We start from the raw sequence: 19,413 nt of genomic DNA, 5'->3' as shown, positions 1-19,413 counted from the left end.
TGAGCCTTATTAGAAATATTAATGTAGACACAAAGGTGCAAGTTCCAAAAATGTCTGGAACAGAGTGGGAACCTGTGGACCTTCAAGTGCAGTTGGACTCTAACTCCCATGGACCTCAACCAGCATGGCCTGTCATCACAAATGAGTTCTAGTCCAGCAACATCTGGAAGGCTAACGATTCCCATCTCTGGCCTATAAAATGTGTCAACAGTGAAGCAGATCTCTTGAAAGTTAGAGCCAGAAAAAATCTTTTCTCACCATATTCAGTATTTCATAAGTCCAAGATAAGACAGCACATGAAATATTATTCTTGAAACTTTGTTTGATACAACTCTCATGGAGAAAATGAGAATCTTGATCTATTTTGGTAAATTCTTTCTAGGGAGCAATACCTTGCTGTGTTACAAGTTGGATATTTCCAGATACCATTCCTCCTCTAAGGAATGTAGTCAACTGAATTTAACTCAGCACAATAGCCAACGGAATTCGTGCTTTTGTTGAAACAGCAAAACAAACCAATAGACTCACCAATACAGATGAAACCCGTAGAGTCTAGTTTGCTGCCAGATGAACACTCACAGATGAAAGAACCAAGATTGTTCTTGCAGGCACCGTTGACACAAGGACTGCTTTCACATTCATTTATATCTATAATCCAGAAGGAAAAGACACTGTTAGATTCGCCATGTGTTTTTGGAAAATATTATGATGTATAAACCCTGCCATGAACCATGTTATGCCAGAATGTCTGGAAAATTTGTTCACGTTTTTTTGTTTAAGCGTTAAACTAAATTTCTATAATGCAGAGAATGTAGGGCAGAAGACAGCTTGCATACTTTGGGAAGTGCTAATTAACTGGCTGCTACAAACTTCCAAGAACTTGGACTGAAACTGTTTTCCAGAATAAATTATAATTGTCTTGTGAGAAATCAAAGCCCATTTAATGGAAAGCAATCCACTCCCTGCCACAATGTACTGCGGCCAAACAAAGGCTGTATTGTTTCTGTCATTTTATGGCTCCATGAGGCTTTGGGAAAATTAAGAAAATACTGTCAGAAACTAAACATTACAATGCTGTCTGTGACTCCACAGACCTGGAAACTTCCTAAAAAGTAATGCTGCAACTATAATATACAAAATAGTATCTCCCTACTAGCCCCACTCCTAAACTTCACCTGCCCCTTCCCATGGCTCAACCTCGGGCTTTCCATGTGCTGTTTTTAAGTAGGTCGGTATGTAGGTGTGCAACCCAACCTAACAATATCAATCTTTTTTTAATTTTTAAAAAAGGAAAATTAGCTTGAACTCTACTTTTTTAATAATGAAAAAGTAATTTTCGATAATTCTCTAAAGAGTAGTTTTGTGTGTATAAATATATCTGCAGTTCACCTGAATCTTTTTTTATATGAGTCTCATATCATGCAAGACATACGGGACTATTACAAACAGAAAGTTCATGTTATGGTTCAGGAATGGAATACATTTTAGTACTTAATTACTTTCTCAAGGAGGGACTAAGAACTAAATCCAACCCACTAAACCTAAAATTAAAAAATAAGTGAAAAATTAAACACAAGAGCTAGTTAAATACTGGATAAATATACCCTAGTAGGTAATAATAAATACACAGATTAGATATATAAAAAAATCCACTTATACTTCCTTTGAATATGATATGCTCCTCTGTTCTCCCATTCCCATCCCAAATCTGTATTTCTCCAGAAATACTCCTTTGCACCCCCTTTTTAGATTCTCCAGACCAGAGTGCTAAAAACAGTTCATTGCCTGAGAAGAGGTTGGGTTAGTACATCTGGGATACTCTACTGATTATTGACCAATATATATATAAATATACATATATAATGAGAGAGGGAGAGAGGGGGACATCCGGGATACTTGTATATCTAGACATTTCGGGTATTTGTTCCCAGGGGAGACCCCAAAATTCCCAGGATAGCTCCAGACTGCATTACTTAATCAGAGGAAACTGGTTGGAAGCATTCCAAGTCCACAGTTTCACAGTGCAACTAAGACACAAAGCTAACTTCCCAAGATCCTCATCTATGTTTAAAAATAAAAACTAAAAAAAATGGGCATTTTGTGGTAGTAACATTGTTTGAAAGAAAATTTAAAATGACATCCTTCAACATTAATTAAGTTTTTGAGTTCATCTATTCTTTATACTCTTAATACTGAAAAATGTAGCCTAGCTATATTGTGAGTTGACCTTTTGTAAAAGTAACATATTTAGTTTGCCTAGTCATTTCTTCAGAGTCAAAGCCAACGTTGGAATTGTCCCTTGTGATTACATTACAGTGATTTATACTTTGTTGTTTGTGTTCTGGATTCATGTTCAACTGTGTGAACACGTTTATAGCCAGAGCTGTGCTTTGAAGATAAATATCAAGATGAACAGATCCAGTTAGCATCTCCCTCTTGTATTATTTCAACCTTCAGCCTACAATAAAACTCCCCATGATACTAGGACATAAAACACACTCACGACCATTTGAGCGCCTATAAAAACATGCAGTGTAATCCTACGCATATTTACTCAGAAGTAAGTCTCAGTATTTTCAATAGGGCTTGTTTCCAGGTAAAGTGTGCATAAGGATTACAGACTTAAGCTGTCACTGAGTTCCAAGTAACCCTATTGCGCTTTGATCAGGCTTCTTCAAAGTAAATGGTTTTAGGATTGTAGTCTGTTTTCAAAAATTATGAACGTTCAGGGTTGAAGAATAACATTTGAACAGAACTGCAAGTCTAGTCCCCGCTGAATCATCTTAATTGTGTTTGGGGAAGGGTAAATGTCTGTGCTGCAAGTGCTTTTCACAGACATGACTATATCCTTATTATACAATTCAAACAACTTCACCATGATATTAAAAGGCTTACATCAGACGATTTCGTAAATGTTCATGGAACTAAACCTGAATTGACTCTGGCAGAAGTTAAGCATCTATAGAGCGAGTTTACTTTAGATAACTGAGTTTAGTTCAAGAAGCAAGTCGTTTCCTAAAAGGGACAATTCAAATTCACTATGAAATCAAGACAAAATACAGTGGTGCCCCGCAAGACGAATGCCTCGCAAGACGGAAAACCCGCTAGATGAAAGGGTTTTCCGTTTTGGAGGTGCTTCGCAGGATGAATTTCTCTATGGGCTTGCTTCGCAAGACGAAAATGTCTTGCGATTCCTGGGGGTTTTCCCCCCGCTCCCCACTCCATTTTTCTAAGGCACTAAGCTGCTAATAGCCATTTAGCAGCTAATCCGCTAATCCCTTAAACCTTTAATAGCCGCTAATAGCCGCTAAACCGCTAATAGCGCTAATCCGCTAATGGGCTTGCTTCGCAAGACGAAAAAACCGCAAGACGAAGAGACTCATGGAACGGATTCTTTTCGTCTTGCGAGGCACCACTGTATTCCATAGCCAATCCAAGTGCAAGCCTTGGCTGATTGTTTGATATCTGAATGCTCCTGATTCTTTATAAATATGGAAACGCTACTCAAATGCCCAGGGAAATTCAAGAGAACTATGTGGCGATAAAAATGAGTGGACACTGTATGTCCAAAAGTACACATAAGTTTTTAGATGTTATCAAATCAACCCGGATGCGGTCTGTATTAATCTATGGCTAAGCTGACCCAGGCTAATGAACAGAACAATCTAAAGGGAGCAAGAAAGGGAGACTCCCTGGTGGAAGACAGATAAAATTCAAAGCCCTGCTGAGTTACTTTACGTCAGAACAGATGGTAGGAATGTTAGGTGGTGGGAGGGGGTAATATTTCCTGGTCATTTTCCAGTCTTTCCCTCCCACTTATCCTAATAGGAGAAAAATCAGTAAGCCAGCTGCAGGGCTTGCATACTTTTATCCCCATCCAGGAGGTGGGAGTCATGGGAATGGGGAATAGAAGCGTCTGGATTGAGCAAATTCAAGTTTCTGGAACAACCCTTTTCACTGTTACCACTGTGAAATATACTAGGAGTCCAGTGTGGATTTCATGCTCTTTATTCAGCTCATAGTAGTGAGGAATGAATGTTCTCCCAAAATATCTGCTTTATATACATTATTTACACAATGGGCCACACTTGATTAGCTAATTCCGGGATTCTACTGTAGGCCAATCAGGTTGCGGATTCACTTCCACCTGGAGCCGGATTGGGTGGCTCCTGCGGACCAATCATACTGCTGCATTGTTCTAGGACCAATCAGACTGCTGCATTCTGAATCCTATTGTTCTAGGACCAATCAGACTGCAGCACCAACAGCAAAGAATCATGTGTGGTCAAGCTTTCTTCATCTGCAATAGGCGGCCTACAATGGTGGACTTTCTTCCCTACCCCATGGATCTCCCTCTCTGTTCATGGAGAGGAAGCTAAACTGTATCTTATGGGCCTTTGGATCAGTGCTGTAGCCAAGTAATTTTAGAACCTGAACTGAATGACCTTCCAACAATGGCAGCTCTTTAAATGGCACATTAGTAACATTTCTGTTTTCTCCCCAGCCCTCCCCACTCCGCATGCTTTGCAACCAGTTCTACATGCATGATATGCTAGACCAGGGCGGTCCAAATTTTTATACCAAGTGGGTCGCAAGAGTACTTCAACCTGGAACCAGTGGGACACACACTGTCTTGCCATTGTAATGTTAGACTGCTTTGCTCTTTCATGTGACAAATGTTTTGTGTCCCTGGGAAGGCGGTAATTCTGTACTGATTTGCTATGGATGTTTGCATGTGATGCCAATAAAAGGTTTGATGATGATGACTGTCATGCGGTGGGGAGGGGAACCAAAATTTAATATCCCTCCTGCCCTTGCGCTGCCTTACCAAAGCCAGCTAAGCGAGGCGCAAGGCTCTGGCAGGGTCCTAGATCCCTCCTACCTCCTTCCCAAAGCTGGAAAAGCACTAACTAGGCTTTGCGAAGGAAACAAGAGGACTCTGGACTCTGTCAAGGTTGTTCATGCCTCCTTTCCAAAGCCCAGCACCTTCTTACCCAGCTTTGGAAAGGAAGTGTGAGGGCTGCGGGGAGGGCAGTGGTATCAAATGTTGCCAAGGGCTGCATGCAGTCTTCGGGTGATGTGTTGGACAGCCTTGTGTTAGACTGGGAGGGTGCAGAAACCTAACTAAAAAACGTTGATTAAAGAATAAATAAAAATATTCTGAGTAAGTGCAGCTTTGCGTTTTAAATCATGGAGCCAACACGACAGGAATAAAATTTGAGTTTTATCCTCCTGTCCTGATGCTTAATACAGTGGTGCCCCGCAAGACGAATGCCTCACAAGACGGAAAACCCGCTAGACGAAAGGGTTTTCCGTTTTGGAGGTGCTTCGCAGGACGAATTTCTCTATGGGCTTGCTTCGCAAGACGAAAATGTCTTGCGATTCCTGGGGGTTTTTTTCTGCTCCCCACCCCCCTTTTTCTAAGGCACTAAGCTGCTAATAGCCTTTTAGCAGCTAATCCGCTAATCCCTTAAGCCTTTAATAGCCGCTAATAGCCGCTAAACCGCTAATAGCGCTAATCCGCTAATGGGCTTGCTTCGCAAGACGAAAAATCCGCTAGACGAAGAGACTCACGGATCGGATTTTTTCGTCTTGCGAGGCACCACTGTACACTTACCTGGGATAAATGCCCACCTGTAACCATGTACATCAGTGTTTCCCAAACTTAGGTCTCCAGCTGTTTTGGGACTACAACTCCCATCATCCTTAGCTAGCAAGTGGTTAGGGATGGTGGGAATTGCAGTCCAAAAACATCTGGAGTCCCAAGTTTGGGAAACACTCATGTATATGCTCAAGAGAGCACCCCCTGACTATAATTAAAAAATAAGAAGTAACATAGGATGCTACAGTGACCAATGAAAGCAGAACAGTCCCTGGCATCTGCTTGCTTACCCAGGTGATGACTTGGGGCCTGGTTGGCGTTAACTAAAGTTCAGCCCTAGCAACAATGCTGCCTGGGAAATTGCTGTCTCAGTGGCCCATTCCAGCTTTTCATCATCAAAAGATTCTGCACAGGAGTAGTGGTAACGAAGGGTCCAGCAATGAGGCCTCCAATCATTCAGTCTACTTGGGAAGATGCAGCAAATCACAACTATTCTATAGATTCTGGCCCAAAGGAATTCTCTGCAGGTGTCTCTTAAGAACAATAGGCTGCTTAGCTGCTCTGTGCTGGTGCAACTTAATGTAGCTTAATGAGATGTGGAAGATATTCATATTCAGGAAATGAATTCATAAGTAACAAAAAGTAGTTATAGCCTATTTGACCAGTTTCCAAGCTTAAAAATAATTTAAAACAGGATCTAAAGAATGGAAGAAATGAAGCTTTGGTACCTTGCGTTAGGTAAGACGACAGAATGTGTTAACTCAGGCTTATAACCAACAACTTTCTTTGAATTCTTAATTAGTTTTATGAGATAAATAGTTATGAACTATGGACTGCAAGAAGATCAAACCTATCCATTCTACAGGAAATCAGCCCTAAGTGCTCACTGGAAGGACAGATCCTGAAGCTGAGACTCCAGTACTTTGGTCGCCTCATGAGAAGAGAAGACTCCCTGGAAAAGACCCTGATGTTGGGAAAGATTGAGGGCACAAGGAGAAGGGGACGACAGAAGACGAGATGGTTGGACAGTGTTCTCGAAGCTACGGACATGAGTTTGACCAAACTGCGGGAGGCAGTGGAAGACAGGAGTACCTGGCGTGCTCTGGTCCATGGGGTCATGAAGAGTCGGACACAACTAAACAACAACAACAAGAAGTTATGAACTCAGAACCACATCCATACTTTTCGCTGCAGAAATCTTACCTTCACATGTGTCAGTTTCACTGCTGAATATATACCCCTTTGGGCATGAGCAGCTGTAGCTTCCAGGGGTATTTCGACACAAGCCATTGTCACATAGCAATCTGTTCACTAGACATTCATCGATGTCTGGAAAGGAAAAGTTGATCGTACCAATTAAGATGTACAACAGAAATGGTGCTGCCCCTTCCCACTCACAATAGCAGAAGGAAAATTACCATTAGTGCTATTCCACATGCTTCCATCAGTGATACTCTTCTAGAATAAAGAGGTGATGGAATTCACCATGAACACCTCCCTCGTTGTTCTCTTAGAATGGTAATGGCGCCCACCTGAGAGGTGCCAGAACTGAGTTCCTGTGAGTTCCCGCTGATAAAAAGCCCTAGCTTCTATAAACAGAAGCGGTTCAATTGGTATGGAGGAACTTCCTGGCAGGAAGGCTGGTTTTGCTTACTGGAAGGGAGAGCGGTGAAGTAGTATACAGAGTTTGGTGTGCAAATGCACTGTGCAAATTGCCAGTTTAGCTCTGCCAGTACTGTAGGTTTGCAATGTACCAACTTCTCTGCTTCTCTCCCCTTCCTCTTCTATTAAGCAACAGTGACCCACCTGCTAGAAAGTGGTACCATTGCACCCACTGAGCAACAGTGAAAGAATTCATCCAGCTCTATATAAGAGCTAGCATACTCCTTTTGCAAAAAAAAAGCCTGTGCAAGAAAAAGGGCAATTCTTTCTTTGGTTTCACTTTCCTCACACAAAACTCTAGTGAAAGATATAAAAGAGCTCTTCAATTAGCAGAACAGAAGACCAGGAAGGTTCTTTCTCGTTTGAGGCACCCAAGACTCCCTCTATTGTGCAGGAAAGGCAGCGACCACAATACTTAGCTTTCAAGCACTATTCCTGCTGCTGTGAGAATCATAGGCAGCCGCAGCAGAAATCGTATGAAGACAGTTCAGATAACATACCAACACAATTTCTTCCTGAAATATCCGATTCATATCCGCTGTTACAATTACACCGATAGCTGCCACGCAGGTTTTCGCAAACCCCATTGGAGCAAATGTCAGGATCTAAAGCACATTCGTTAATATCTGCAATAATAAAATAATTAAGGTTATTAATGTAGGAAGTTAATATTTTAAATGACAAACAATACACGGTACTAACTTCCTACAGCAAAACCATTTAGTAAAAAGTGAAACCAACCATACTGAAGTTGCATAAAAGGTTAACACTTCAAATTAAACCAGAATTAAACATCAGCAGACAAAATAAAACATTGGTCTGTTTTGCCCAGACAATAATGGAGTATTAATCTGCTGCTGTATTTTCGTGTCCAATAGTATTTTTACCTGGTCTCAACTGTTCTTTGGTGCGGTTGCTTTAAATATGGCAACCTGCTTTGAGATTAGTGCTGGACTAAAATATTTTAAATAATAACTCCTTATTAAAGGACTGCAGCCTGAAGCTGCTTGGGAATTGCTTGGAGTATATGCACAGTTTTAAGGAATGAAAGTTGTTTCATTTTATTAAAATACTATGTATATGCTACTGCCAAGAGAACATGTATAAATACATTCCATGCTTCTGCTGCAGCAAGAGAGAATTTTGCCATTGGCTCCAGTGGGAAAACAGCTTACACGTTCCTCAGAGTCTGGTGAACTTAAAAAAAAATATGGTGCCTCATACCTAAAACAACAGCATGTGGGAGGTTGAGGAACAAAATATTTTTGTCCGTTTATCTGATTTCATGCACGTGATTTATTTATTTATTTTCATTTCCTTCCCTTTTTTATAGGTCACACCTGTAAAATGTTATGGAGAATTACCTCTTCCATCTACTGTAATTCCCACGCCACTGCTACACAGACCACGGAACTCAGCTTCTCATAGGAAAACAAAAAAGGTAGAAAAACGTAAGAAAAATAGGTTAAGTATTACTATGTTTTAATACTATGTTACCTCAACTACTGCCGATTCAAATTGGATGCTAATTAACATTTGCAAGCACTGTGGAAGGAAATAACAGTCCCGACTAGGGAAGAATGGCAAGCCAGTCCAGTTTGCTGGACTACGCTGAAATGGCAAAACTGACCGGGAGACTCAGGAACCAAGAAGTTAAAGACTTTAAAAAAAGAATGGGAAAAATTCATAACTTACTTAGGAGACCATTACAAACAGATAAAAACATTAGCTGGACTTTAAAAACCACTTGTGAAGAAACAAAAGATATGGATAATTTAGAGAAATGAAAACTGTGGAGAATGTACGGATATGTAGTTTTAGAAAGATTATTATAAGGACCCATGTAGGAGACGGACGGGGGGAAGATTCAGAGAACCTCATGAAATGATATGTTAATGCGGTGTTTTGTTTTTTTTAAAAAAATACTTTAAACTTGTTTTCGTAAAAACCAATAAAAAAAGATCCCCCCCCAAAAAAAAAACCACAACAAAAACATTTGCAAGTACTGTAAGGGTTTTTTTTATCGTTTATTTATGTACTTATTAAATTTATATCCCACCCTTCCTCCCAAAGGAGCCCAGGGCAGCCGACAAGTGATAAAACAAAGAAAACATCTTTAAAACAATTCCAATACAGATGTAAAGTTTGAAAGATCTCTACCTAAAAGGCTCGTTGGATGACAAAGGTCTTCAGCAGGCATGAAAAAGACAACTGAGACAACACCTGTCTAGTTTTCAAAGTATAGTGCCACAACACTGAAAGCCTGATTACTACACTGTACAGAACAGAGCTCCTGCTAAATAGTATCCACCCTAATTTGCAGGGTGCAGTGATCTATTGGTGAGATTATATTTTGGGTATCCTGGTTCCCATCTGTATATGATTTTATACACAAAACCAGCACCTTGAACTTAGCCCAGTAGCTAATTGGCAGCCTGTGCAGTTCTTTTAACAGCAGGGTAAAGGTAAAGGGACCCCTGACCATTAGGTCCAGTCGTGACTGACTCTGGGGTTGCAGCGCTCATCTTGCTTTATTGGCCGAGGGAGCCAGCGTACAGCTTCCGAGTCGTGCAGCCAGCATGATTAAGCTGCTTCTGGCGAACCAGAGCAGCACACGGAAACACCGTTTACCTTCCCGCTGGAGCGGCACCTATTTATCTACTTGCACTTTGACGTGCTTTCGAACTGCTAGGTTGGCAGGAGCAGGGACCGAACAATGGGAGCTCACCCCGTCGCGGGGATTCGAACTGCCGACCTTCTGATTGGCAAGTCCTGGGCTCTGTGGTTTAACCCACAGCGCCACCCGCGTCTCAACAGCAGAGTAACATAACATGCTGCCAATATCCTGCTCCAGGGAGCGGCCGAGACGCCACATTTTGCATCAGCTGCAGCTTCCAGACCAACCTCAAGGATCACCAGTGCATGGGTGACAATTATCAGGGTATCCTGGTCTAGAAATGATTGCAGCTGTCTTACCAGCTGAAGCTAACAGACTGACTACTACAACTATTCACCTGTTTTCATGGGCAATATACATCTTTCACAGTAATCAAAAGAAGAGCACAACTTTACCTGAGTTCTTGGCAGGGCATGGGTGGCAAGGCTCTCCAAACCCATAGTCCAGATTGGCACAGCAACATTCAGATTTTGTCACTGCTCCAGGAAAAGGACGGACACATATTCCCTTTTTGATCCCACCATAGCATGTGCTGCGCATATGCGTATCTAAGTGGAGTCGGGCAGAACAATAGGTGAGTTGTCTTACAACTGGAAATGGTATGAAGAAATACTCTTCACATAAAAAATGAACCCAAAACCTTTACATCTGCAATTCGTTAATTACAAAACTTGGCTTCTACAAAGTCCAATACCGACCAAATGTTGACATCCAACATAGGCTTATATCTGTATCTGAATATTCCGTTCATGCCCAAAGTTATTTCTAATATGTCTTACTTAACTTTATTTCCTGCAGGTTACTTTTGAGTTTGTTTGTATGAATGCATGTATGATTTAAGATTATTTACATTGCAATTCTATACATGTCTACTGAGTACGTGTGTATAGTACGGCAGTCTTAATGAAATTTTCTTTTCATACAGTCTGTTAAATATTTAACCTGCTTGTCAGCACTACTAAAAGCCCTAAGCAGAATGTTTAATAAAATACGCCAATTCTCAGACTATAAACACTTTTCAGCTGCCTACAGTTTCTGCCTACATCACTTAGATCATTCAAAAGATCCTGCAGCTTAGCCAACAAGGAGGGTTTTGAAGCCAAAGAGAATTTACAGTAGATTTGTTAACAGTAGACGCACACTTTGAAATTCTGTTCAGAAGGACAAGAATGAGTAAGATTTTTTTTATTATGCGCTATTTAAGATTTCTTCCCATTACTGCATGTCTAGAGTAATTATATCATCTTGTTAGGGAACTGAATTTCCTAAATGATTCCTGATTTTGCCTCTAGTGAAGAAATAGTCTAACAACTAATAGCGAGTTAGATTCTTTTAAGCACCAGCATTGTGTATTCCAAAAGAGAATTAAACACCCTGGACTGCAGACATTACTGCTAGTGCAGGGCCAGAGCTTAGTAGGTTTTAGTTTCTGCCCTGAAACTTGTACTTTCAGCAAGGCAAATTTCCCCAGCATCAACAAATCTATGGCAAATTGAGAGGTTGGGGGTGGGGAAATCCCCATATAACTTTGGGATTATTTTAAGAATTGAACAGGTTATTCATGCCAACTTTGAATTTAGCCCTTTGGGTCTGGCTCTGGAATTACACAGAGTCAGTATCATAAACACAATGCCAAACCTAAACATTCTCATTTTCATTGATTTATTCCAGACTGCCAATGAACAATTTGCATTTATTAAAGAGTTGGTAGTAGAGAACACAGGAGAAGATGAAAAACTATAGTGTACACTACTAATTCATTAGGCAGTGGTTATTTATACAGTCATACCTCGGGTTGAAGTAGCTTCAGGTTAAGTATTTTCGGGTTGCGCTCCACGGCGACCCGGAAGTAACGGTGCGCGTTACTTCTGGGTTTTGCCACTCACGCAGGCGCTCAAAATGACGTCATGCGCATGCGTGGAAGCGGTGAATCGCAACCCGCGCAGTCGTGGGTTACGCTCTACTCAGGATGCGAACGGGGCTCCGGAACGGATTCCGTTCGCATCCAGAGGTACCACTGTATTTAGAAGACTAAACGGACTATGAAACTACAATGTGCTATCTGTTTCAAGTATGTGACAAAATAGGCTTTAGAACACATGGTGCAGCTCATCTTTGTAAATACAAGAAGCGGGAAAGTAGGCATTTCTGCAAAAGCTATTTTCATGGCAGAAGAGCTAGCACAAGTGGAAGTCATGTAACAGCATGCATATGCGCGCGTGCGCGCACACACACACACACACACACACACACACACCAGGAGCAGCAGTGGTTGGCTCCGATACACAACCCGCACTGTGCCAAACTCCTGCTGCCTTGCCCCCCTCTTTTGGTAAGCGGAAAAGACACACAACATTCAGGAGACGAAAGAGCAATGCAGTCCCAGCCGCAGGGCCCTAGTGGCCGTAATGCTGAATGGTATATGATATTCTAGTGTTGTGCAACACTTCTGCTAGCCCAAGCTACCCACTGGGTCTAGCTGTTGCACTACGTTAACAATGGGGACCTCACTAGCAGAATGACTGTTGTACTAGCAGCTGCCACCATTGGCTCTCACCCATATTTGTTTAAACTTTATCACATTAAACTGTAAAAGTGTATCTTACCTACACAGACACGACCATCAACTCCCACAGCTAGGCCTGGCGGACAATCACAACGAAACGAGCCCTCGGTGTTAATGCAGTGACCATTCATGCAAATCCCTGGCTGGTGGCACTCATCAATATCTGGAGGAAAATGTATGTTTTACTGATTAGTAAATGAAACCACGATTTTCTTATAAAATTGTGTAATTGTGGCCTCCTAATGTCATTCACCACCTGCTTCCACCGAAGATTCATATGTGGATTAAATAAACAATCAATGAATAAGCTCAGGGCAAAATTTGATCAAAGGGCACAAAGCTCAAGACTGGCACAATTCAGTGGAAACTTTCCCTATGTCAGCACAACTGAAATACAGTGGTGCCCCGCAAGACGAATGCCTCGCAAGACGGAAAACCCGCTAGACGAAAGGGTTTTCCGTTTTGGAGGTGCTTCGCAAAACGAATTTGCTATGAGCTTGCTTCGCAAGACGAAAATGTCTTGCGATTCCTGGGGGTTTTTTCCCGCTCCCCACCCCCCTTTTTCTAAGGCACTAAGCTGCTAATAGCCTTTTAGCGGCTAATCCGCTAATCCCTTAAGCCTTTAATAGCCGCTAAACCGCTAATAGCGCTAATCCGCTAATGGGCTTGCTTCGCAAGACGTAAAAACCGCTAGACGAAGAGACTCATGGAACGGATTCTTTTTGTCTTGCGAGGCACCACTGTAAGCAGGAGAGAAACAACCATAGTTCTTTCTCTCTCTCTGTTTGTGTGTGTATAGAGTGAAGATTGCCATAATATGGTGTCTTACATACCAGTACAGTAGCGCCCATTAGGAGCCAGGACAAAGCCCGGTTTGCAGATGCATTTGAAACTTCCATCCTCATTTATACACATGCCATTCAAACACATGTTGGTAGTTGTGCATTCGTCATGATCTAGAAAAACGAATTAGTAGACATATTTAATCCTTGAAGAAACTACTCAAGATCTCTTTCAAGGTTTGTCTCATTTAATGAGAATCTTTCTACCAGAAAAACAAATGGCTGAAATCACACAAAATAAATGGCAAATCTTTCTTTTAATCATTTTGTGCCAAACTTGGCTATACCTTAAGAGAGTGATCCAGCTGGAATGTGAAAACTTCAGTTCATCCACTTTAAACAAGTGGACATGAGGGGCATTCACAGTGCACACGTTCTTAGAATTTTCTCAGGGTGCTAAAAATTATGGCCATTGCATTCTATATTAATTGAAGCATCCCAACCACCATCAAAGGCGGCCCCACATATAAAGCATGGCAGTGCTGCTTAAATCAGAATTTGTAATTGGAATCTGAACCTAGTTTCATATCCTGGTTTGCAAACAATATTTAAATTCAGTTCAGAAGTTCAGGCGTCTAAGAAAACTGGTTTTAAATAGCCAGAATCTAAACACTGGTCAGACACATGGAAGGAGAAGACGGGGAGAAACGAAGAGCAAGGGCATGGCTCCATGATTCATTATTGACCCAACAGTCTGCCTTGGTCTGAGGCTGCCTAAATTCAGCTCAGGATCCACCCAAGGCTGCTTTATTTTATCTCCATTCAGCACTGATAAATAAAAAATGCCTGAAACTTTTGTTCCTTTTCAAAAAAAAAAAAAGGATAAAAATTGCAGAAATAGCTGCCCTTGCAGGATAGGTAAAGCCTATCAAATTACAGGCAAATGAGGTCTGGGGCTTTTGTGCTGAGCACCTTAAAATTTGTTTTTGTTTTGTTTTTGTTTTTAAAAAGGGGGGCAAAGGTGCAAATCCTTCTGAGGGCATGAATCCAGCCAAATTTCAGAAGGATAACCGCAATAGCTTTTTTCAACATCAACCAGAGTGTGACTACATGTCAACCTATTTTGTAATTAACTGGCAAAGGCTAAATAAATAATAAAGTTATGTTAAAATTGAATTTGTTATTATATATATAAAAAAACTCTGAAATAGTAGCTGAAATTTTAACAAGCCCACAGTATAGTCTCAGTATATAAATTGTTGATGTTTAACCTATGGATATACTTTATTCTGTGCCATATGGCAGGACAGCATGGAAATTTGCATGTTTTATCAGCATTAAAAGTGAACAAACAAACGAAACAAGCAATCTCATACCAACACAGTTTTTCCCATCAGTAGTTAGTTCAAACCCAGCATTGCAAATGCATTGGAAACTTCCGTCAGTGTTCACACATCGGCCGTTTTTACAAAGCACGCCGTTCTGGATACATTCATCAAGATCTGAGGGGGGTGGGGGGAAACAGAGAATAACAACAATATAATTATCAACTAGTTTCAAGGAGAAAACAACAAACTGCTTCAGACCACTGGGTCCAAACCTCAGGTTTACATACCCCTTACTTAATGAAAATCATTTTTTTCAATTTTGCTATTGGGAAGCAAACATGAAGCAATTTGTCAGTATGTTTGAATTCTGTTTACAGATCTAGACTTGACACCACCACTGTCCCACTGCTTAGTGTAATGGAACTCACATAGCTAAATTTAGCTAGATTGTGTCCTGTACATTTGAGATGTGAACCCTATAGCTTTAATATATAGCAAATAATGCAAGCAGATTTGACAAATGCAAACAAATAGTGCAAGCAGATTTGACAAATGCAAACAAATAATGCAAGCAGATTTGACAAATGCAAACAGATTTGACATGCAAATGCAAGCAGATTTGACAAAATCTGCTCCTGTAATAACACTTCTTTTCTTTCTTTTTGTTAGCATCCGTCTGTCTCGAGAGACAATAGTGTGTGCCTCTGGGGGTGAAATGAACCACTGAGGAATTACAGCGCCTGCTGTGGCTGCAGAGACTGGTGACTCACAACTGCTACTTCTCACATTGTTTTTGCTGTGTTAGTAGCAATGAACTCCGGGGCACAAGCCCAGACAGTGTGTAAGGAGGTCCTGGGCTGCCCAAATGACAAGACCTCCCTGTCGGCCTCATTGATGTGGTCCAAAGGAAAGCACAGCAATACATTTGGCACCAGCCTGGCTGCAGCAGGCGCCAGAAGGAGCCGTACAGGGCACCATCCAACCATTTTACGGCTCCATTCAAGATCTGTGTAGGGTTTGTAAATACTACATCACTGTCACCATTTGCTGAAAAAGCCTCTCCTCCTTCCAGAGGGGTTGTGACTGGGAGACGATTCCCGCGCCACGCAGGAGGCATTCGGCCCCCTGCCCTCTCACCATCGCTGGCGCACCACGCCCCCCCCCCCGGTTGGGCACCCAATCGGGTGGCACCAAGGGGGCATGGTTTAGCTGCTCAAATGCGGCCGTGCCAGCTTCCCCCGCCATTCGCTCCCGATCTACCAATGAGTCACCCACCCACCACTCCCTATAGGGCGTAACTTCTCGCTTGGCCTTGCTATGGACCTATGGTTGGTCACCCTGGTTGCCCAGGGGGCCTGGTAGGAGTTTTTTCCAATTGGCAAATTGGCACCGGCCTCTTGGGTTTTTTCGCCTGCCTCGTAGTAATCGTCACAACTTTCTTCGTATTTGGTGGTTAGGCATTGGAATGTGTTGTAGGTGTGTGGAAGGGCAAGGTGTGGCCATCGCCTATCCCTTCACTTTTGGGTATTTCGTTAAAGGAATCCGGTGGTCATGAATCCTGTCCAATGCCGTGTGGCGGGGGGTCATGGCACGACCCCCGGTGACATCAGGGGAGAGCTTATAGTTGTATTTGCATCAACAGGCTCCCCCTACTGGTGGTTAACCCCTCATTCAGACTCACCCCTCTACGAATGGGTGGGGTCAAATTGTCCATGGTCCAATGCCTAAGCCAATACCTTCTCACATGCTGTAATCAATAAAGTTGTGGCCTTTTCTTGCCCTTTAACCTAATATACTGTGTCCATGTGTCTTCGGGTCCTCGAATCACAAGGCGATTCAAAATTGTATTGATAATCTAAGGGGGGGGGGGAGATCAAACTCAGGTCAAATATAAGCATGAGTAATTGAGGAAGTATTGGCCTTCTTACCAATGCAAGCCTGCTTTGTCGGTGTTCTCTGGAAACCTGTATGGCATTTGCAATAATAAGAGCCAGGTGTGTTCACACAGTCTCCATTAGTGCATGGATTTGATATGCACTCATCAACATCTGTTGATATCAGAAAAGACGACAATCAGATTTCACGAGTTCAACAAAAAAGCTCCTAACAAATACAATTTCTGAACAGAGAAATAAATCTCACTTTCTTCAGCAGAAACTGATTCAACACACTATTCTAAAAAAAAATTACTTGCACCCTGATTCTCAGTATACAGTCATTACCTAATACAGCCCACTCAGTCTGTTTTCAAAAATATGCAGCATCTCATGCTTCTTAAATAAAAAAATAAAATCTAGGTACAAAAAGAAAATAAAGCAATGAAAAAATATAAATAGACACTTGTCAGTAGATTACTAGGACTGAATCACGGAGTTATTGTTTCTCCATCGTTAATTTGCCTTTCTGTATTTTGGAGATGTGCCTGGCTACCGATTTTAGGATAGGTTTCAACACACCTGGATCATGTGGAAAAACAAAGTACAGTGGTGCCCCGCAAGACGAATGCCTCGCAAGACGGAAAACCCGCTAGACGAAAGGGTTTTCCGTTTTTCAATGCGCTTCACAGGACGAATTTCTCTATGGGCTTGCTTCGCAAGACGAAAATGTCTTGCAATTCTTGCGATTTTTTTTCGCTCCCCACCCCCTTTTTCTAAGGCACTAAGCTGCTAATAGCCTTTTAGCAGCTAATCCCTTAAGCCTTTAATAGCCGCTAATAGCCGCTAAACCGCTAATAGCGCTAATCTGCTAATAGGGTTGCTTCGCAAGACGAAAAAACCGCTAGACGAAGAGACTTGTGGAACGGATTCTTTTCGTCTTGCGAGGCACCACTGTATCAGGATTGACAAACGCATAGCATCATAGCAGTCAAATGCACTGACTCGACTCACAAGACATGGCTCTTCACATGGAGGAGGCTGCCAAATGTAGCTTAACTACAGAAAAGCAACCGTGTGAGCCTATTACTTACTGCATATAATGCAACCCCTTGTTTCTGTTTATGGGCATTTCCTTAAATCAACAACCATTCGTATTTATGATTTTGAATGAAGTGTTTTAGTTAACAGCCTGAGCATACACCTGGGAAGAGGTTTAGCAGCTGTTTATGGCATAGATTTTCATATGGCATAATAGAGAGCATGTTCAGTTAGCTTCCTTCCTTCCTTCCTTCCTTCTTTTTGCAGCGTCAATTAGATCATGCACAATGTCTTCCTTAAAGTGGGAGAACTGTGTGCATACTGTAATGAGCAGTGATCAAATGAAAAATCCCCCATCCCCATCTATGTAGGATAAACTTCCTTATTACAGAGGTAAAATGGACAACAGTTTAAGAAACCCATTTCCATTTCACCTACGTTGTAGGAGCTTCTGGGACTCGAGTACCTATCTGAACAGCAGTGAAGCTGACAATACATTCTGAACCACTTGTGATTTTCATCTCTGTGGTGAAAAGGCAATAGTTTCTTGTCAGAGCAATCCCATTCTGCTCATTTTCTTTTTCCTTCATCCTGTCCTTTCTTCCTGGGATCCCTTTCAAACTCTTGTTGCGTACAAAATTTGATGCTTTTTTTGCCCTTCTTTTTCTGGGTTAAGTCCTTAAGTTTTAGCTCTGTTGTTCCTTTTTGGAAGCTTTACAGTCAGCTCCTGTTAGTTTGGCTAATGCACTGGTTTTCTGAGCTGGCTGTAATGAGCAAATGGTAGCCTGTCTTCCAGCAGGAGTGGAACTAGAGGCTGCAGAGGGAAGCTGTTCCCTTCAGCGCAAGATTATCCCCCAACCCATCACCCACAGTTTCAGTGGGGACAACCCTCAGGATACAGAATCAGATTCACATGCGTGTTCCCAAAGCAAGCATGGAAAGGGGGCTTCTCTTTGCAGTCTTTGTACAAAAACTCTCCAAACTTGTTTACCATGTTGCACTTCCAATTCCCAACTTATGTAGGGGTTATATTCCAAGGAACCTCAAGTTTATGTGAAAACATGTATATTTGAAACACCATTGAAAAATCATCGAAACAAACAGTTTCCTCCACCCTGCCCCTGCCTCACCCTGTTCTGCCCTCTTTTGTGGCATTTTCAGTTCTGGGTTCAGTGTGATTGTGCATGTGCGCAGCGGAGCACATATTGGACATGCCTAAAACAGTCACTGTCTCTCTTTTCTCTCCCCTGAAGACCTTGTGCAAGAGTTTGCACATCAAGCTGCTCATAACTTTTTACTCAATGTAAATGAAATCACATATAAAGAGGATTCCAAGTTATTTGCCCACACCAGTGAAAAGTACGATATCAGAAATCTAACCTGGCAGATTATGACAATATTCTATCTAATACTATAGACCAGTTCCCCATTTCTCATGCAAAAACCCCAGCTTAATTTCACATCCCACTTACTTTTGAGCATGTAGTTGAGAAAACTGCAGCAAAGCCATACACATGAAGCAATATGAAGAGAACAGGATATATTAAAATAATCAAATGTAGCAGCCATTCAGCACTGACTTTTGTAATTTTCTGTCTGAATTGTACACAGTAACTTGGAGATTCCTCCTCCCCCACAAACCTCCCTGTATAATTTGATTATTTTTCTAAGTAAAAACATTTTGCATTCATGCACAGCAAGCCAATCTGTCTCTGGGTTATTTGTTTCCACCCTCAGCAAGCACATAATGCCAATAATTTCATCAGAACAAAGCCCACAAATTAAAGCGCTATTGATATTATTTCAACTAGGCCACAGGTCCTCATGAATGTGTTGCCTGTTATATCCTGTCTGTTAAATTCATATGAAAATAAAAGAACT

General features: G+C 41.7%; 1 protein-coding gene across 1 annotated transcript in view; it reads right to left on the bottom strand.

The window, feature by feature from the left end:
* Nucleotides 1–19,413, bottom strand: part of FBN2 (fibrillin 2) — a 138,609-nt gene that overhangs the window by 61,245 nt on the left and 57,951 nt on the right. The window contains exons 12-20 of the mRNA XM_083403565.1: nt 16,546–16,665; nt 14,666–14,791; nt 13,341–13,463; nt 12,548–12,670; nt 10,337–10,489; nt 8,629–8,682; nt 7,765–7,890; nt 6,806–6,931; nt 529–648 (exon numbers count right to left, since the gene is read on the bottom strand). Coding sequence (XP_083259691.1) covers nt 529–648; nt 6,806–6,931; nt 7,765–7,890; nt 8,629–8,682; nt 10,337–10,489; nt 12,548–12,670; nt 13,341–13,463; nt 14,666–14,791; nt 16,546–16,665 — 1,071 coding nt within the window. The remainder of the gene's footprint in view (nt 1–528; nt 649–6,805; nt 6,932–7,764; nt 7,891–8,628; nt 8,683–10,336; nt 10,490–12,547; nt 12,671–13,340; nt 13,464–14,665; nt 14,792–16,545; nt 16,666–19,413) is intronic.

The sequence above is a fragment of the Podarcis tiliguerta genome (assembly GCF_965153285.1).
Source record: "Podarcis tiliguerta genome assembly, chromosome: 11".
NCBI classification, from domain to species: Eukaryota; Metazoa; Chordata; class Lepidosauria; order Squamata; family Lacertidae; genus Podarcis; species Podarcis tiliguerta.
Note: the sequence above shows the minus strand (reverse complement) of the source record. Positions and strands in the feature narration are given on the sequence as shown.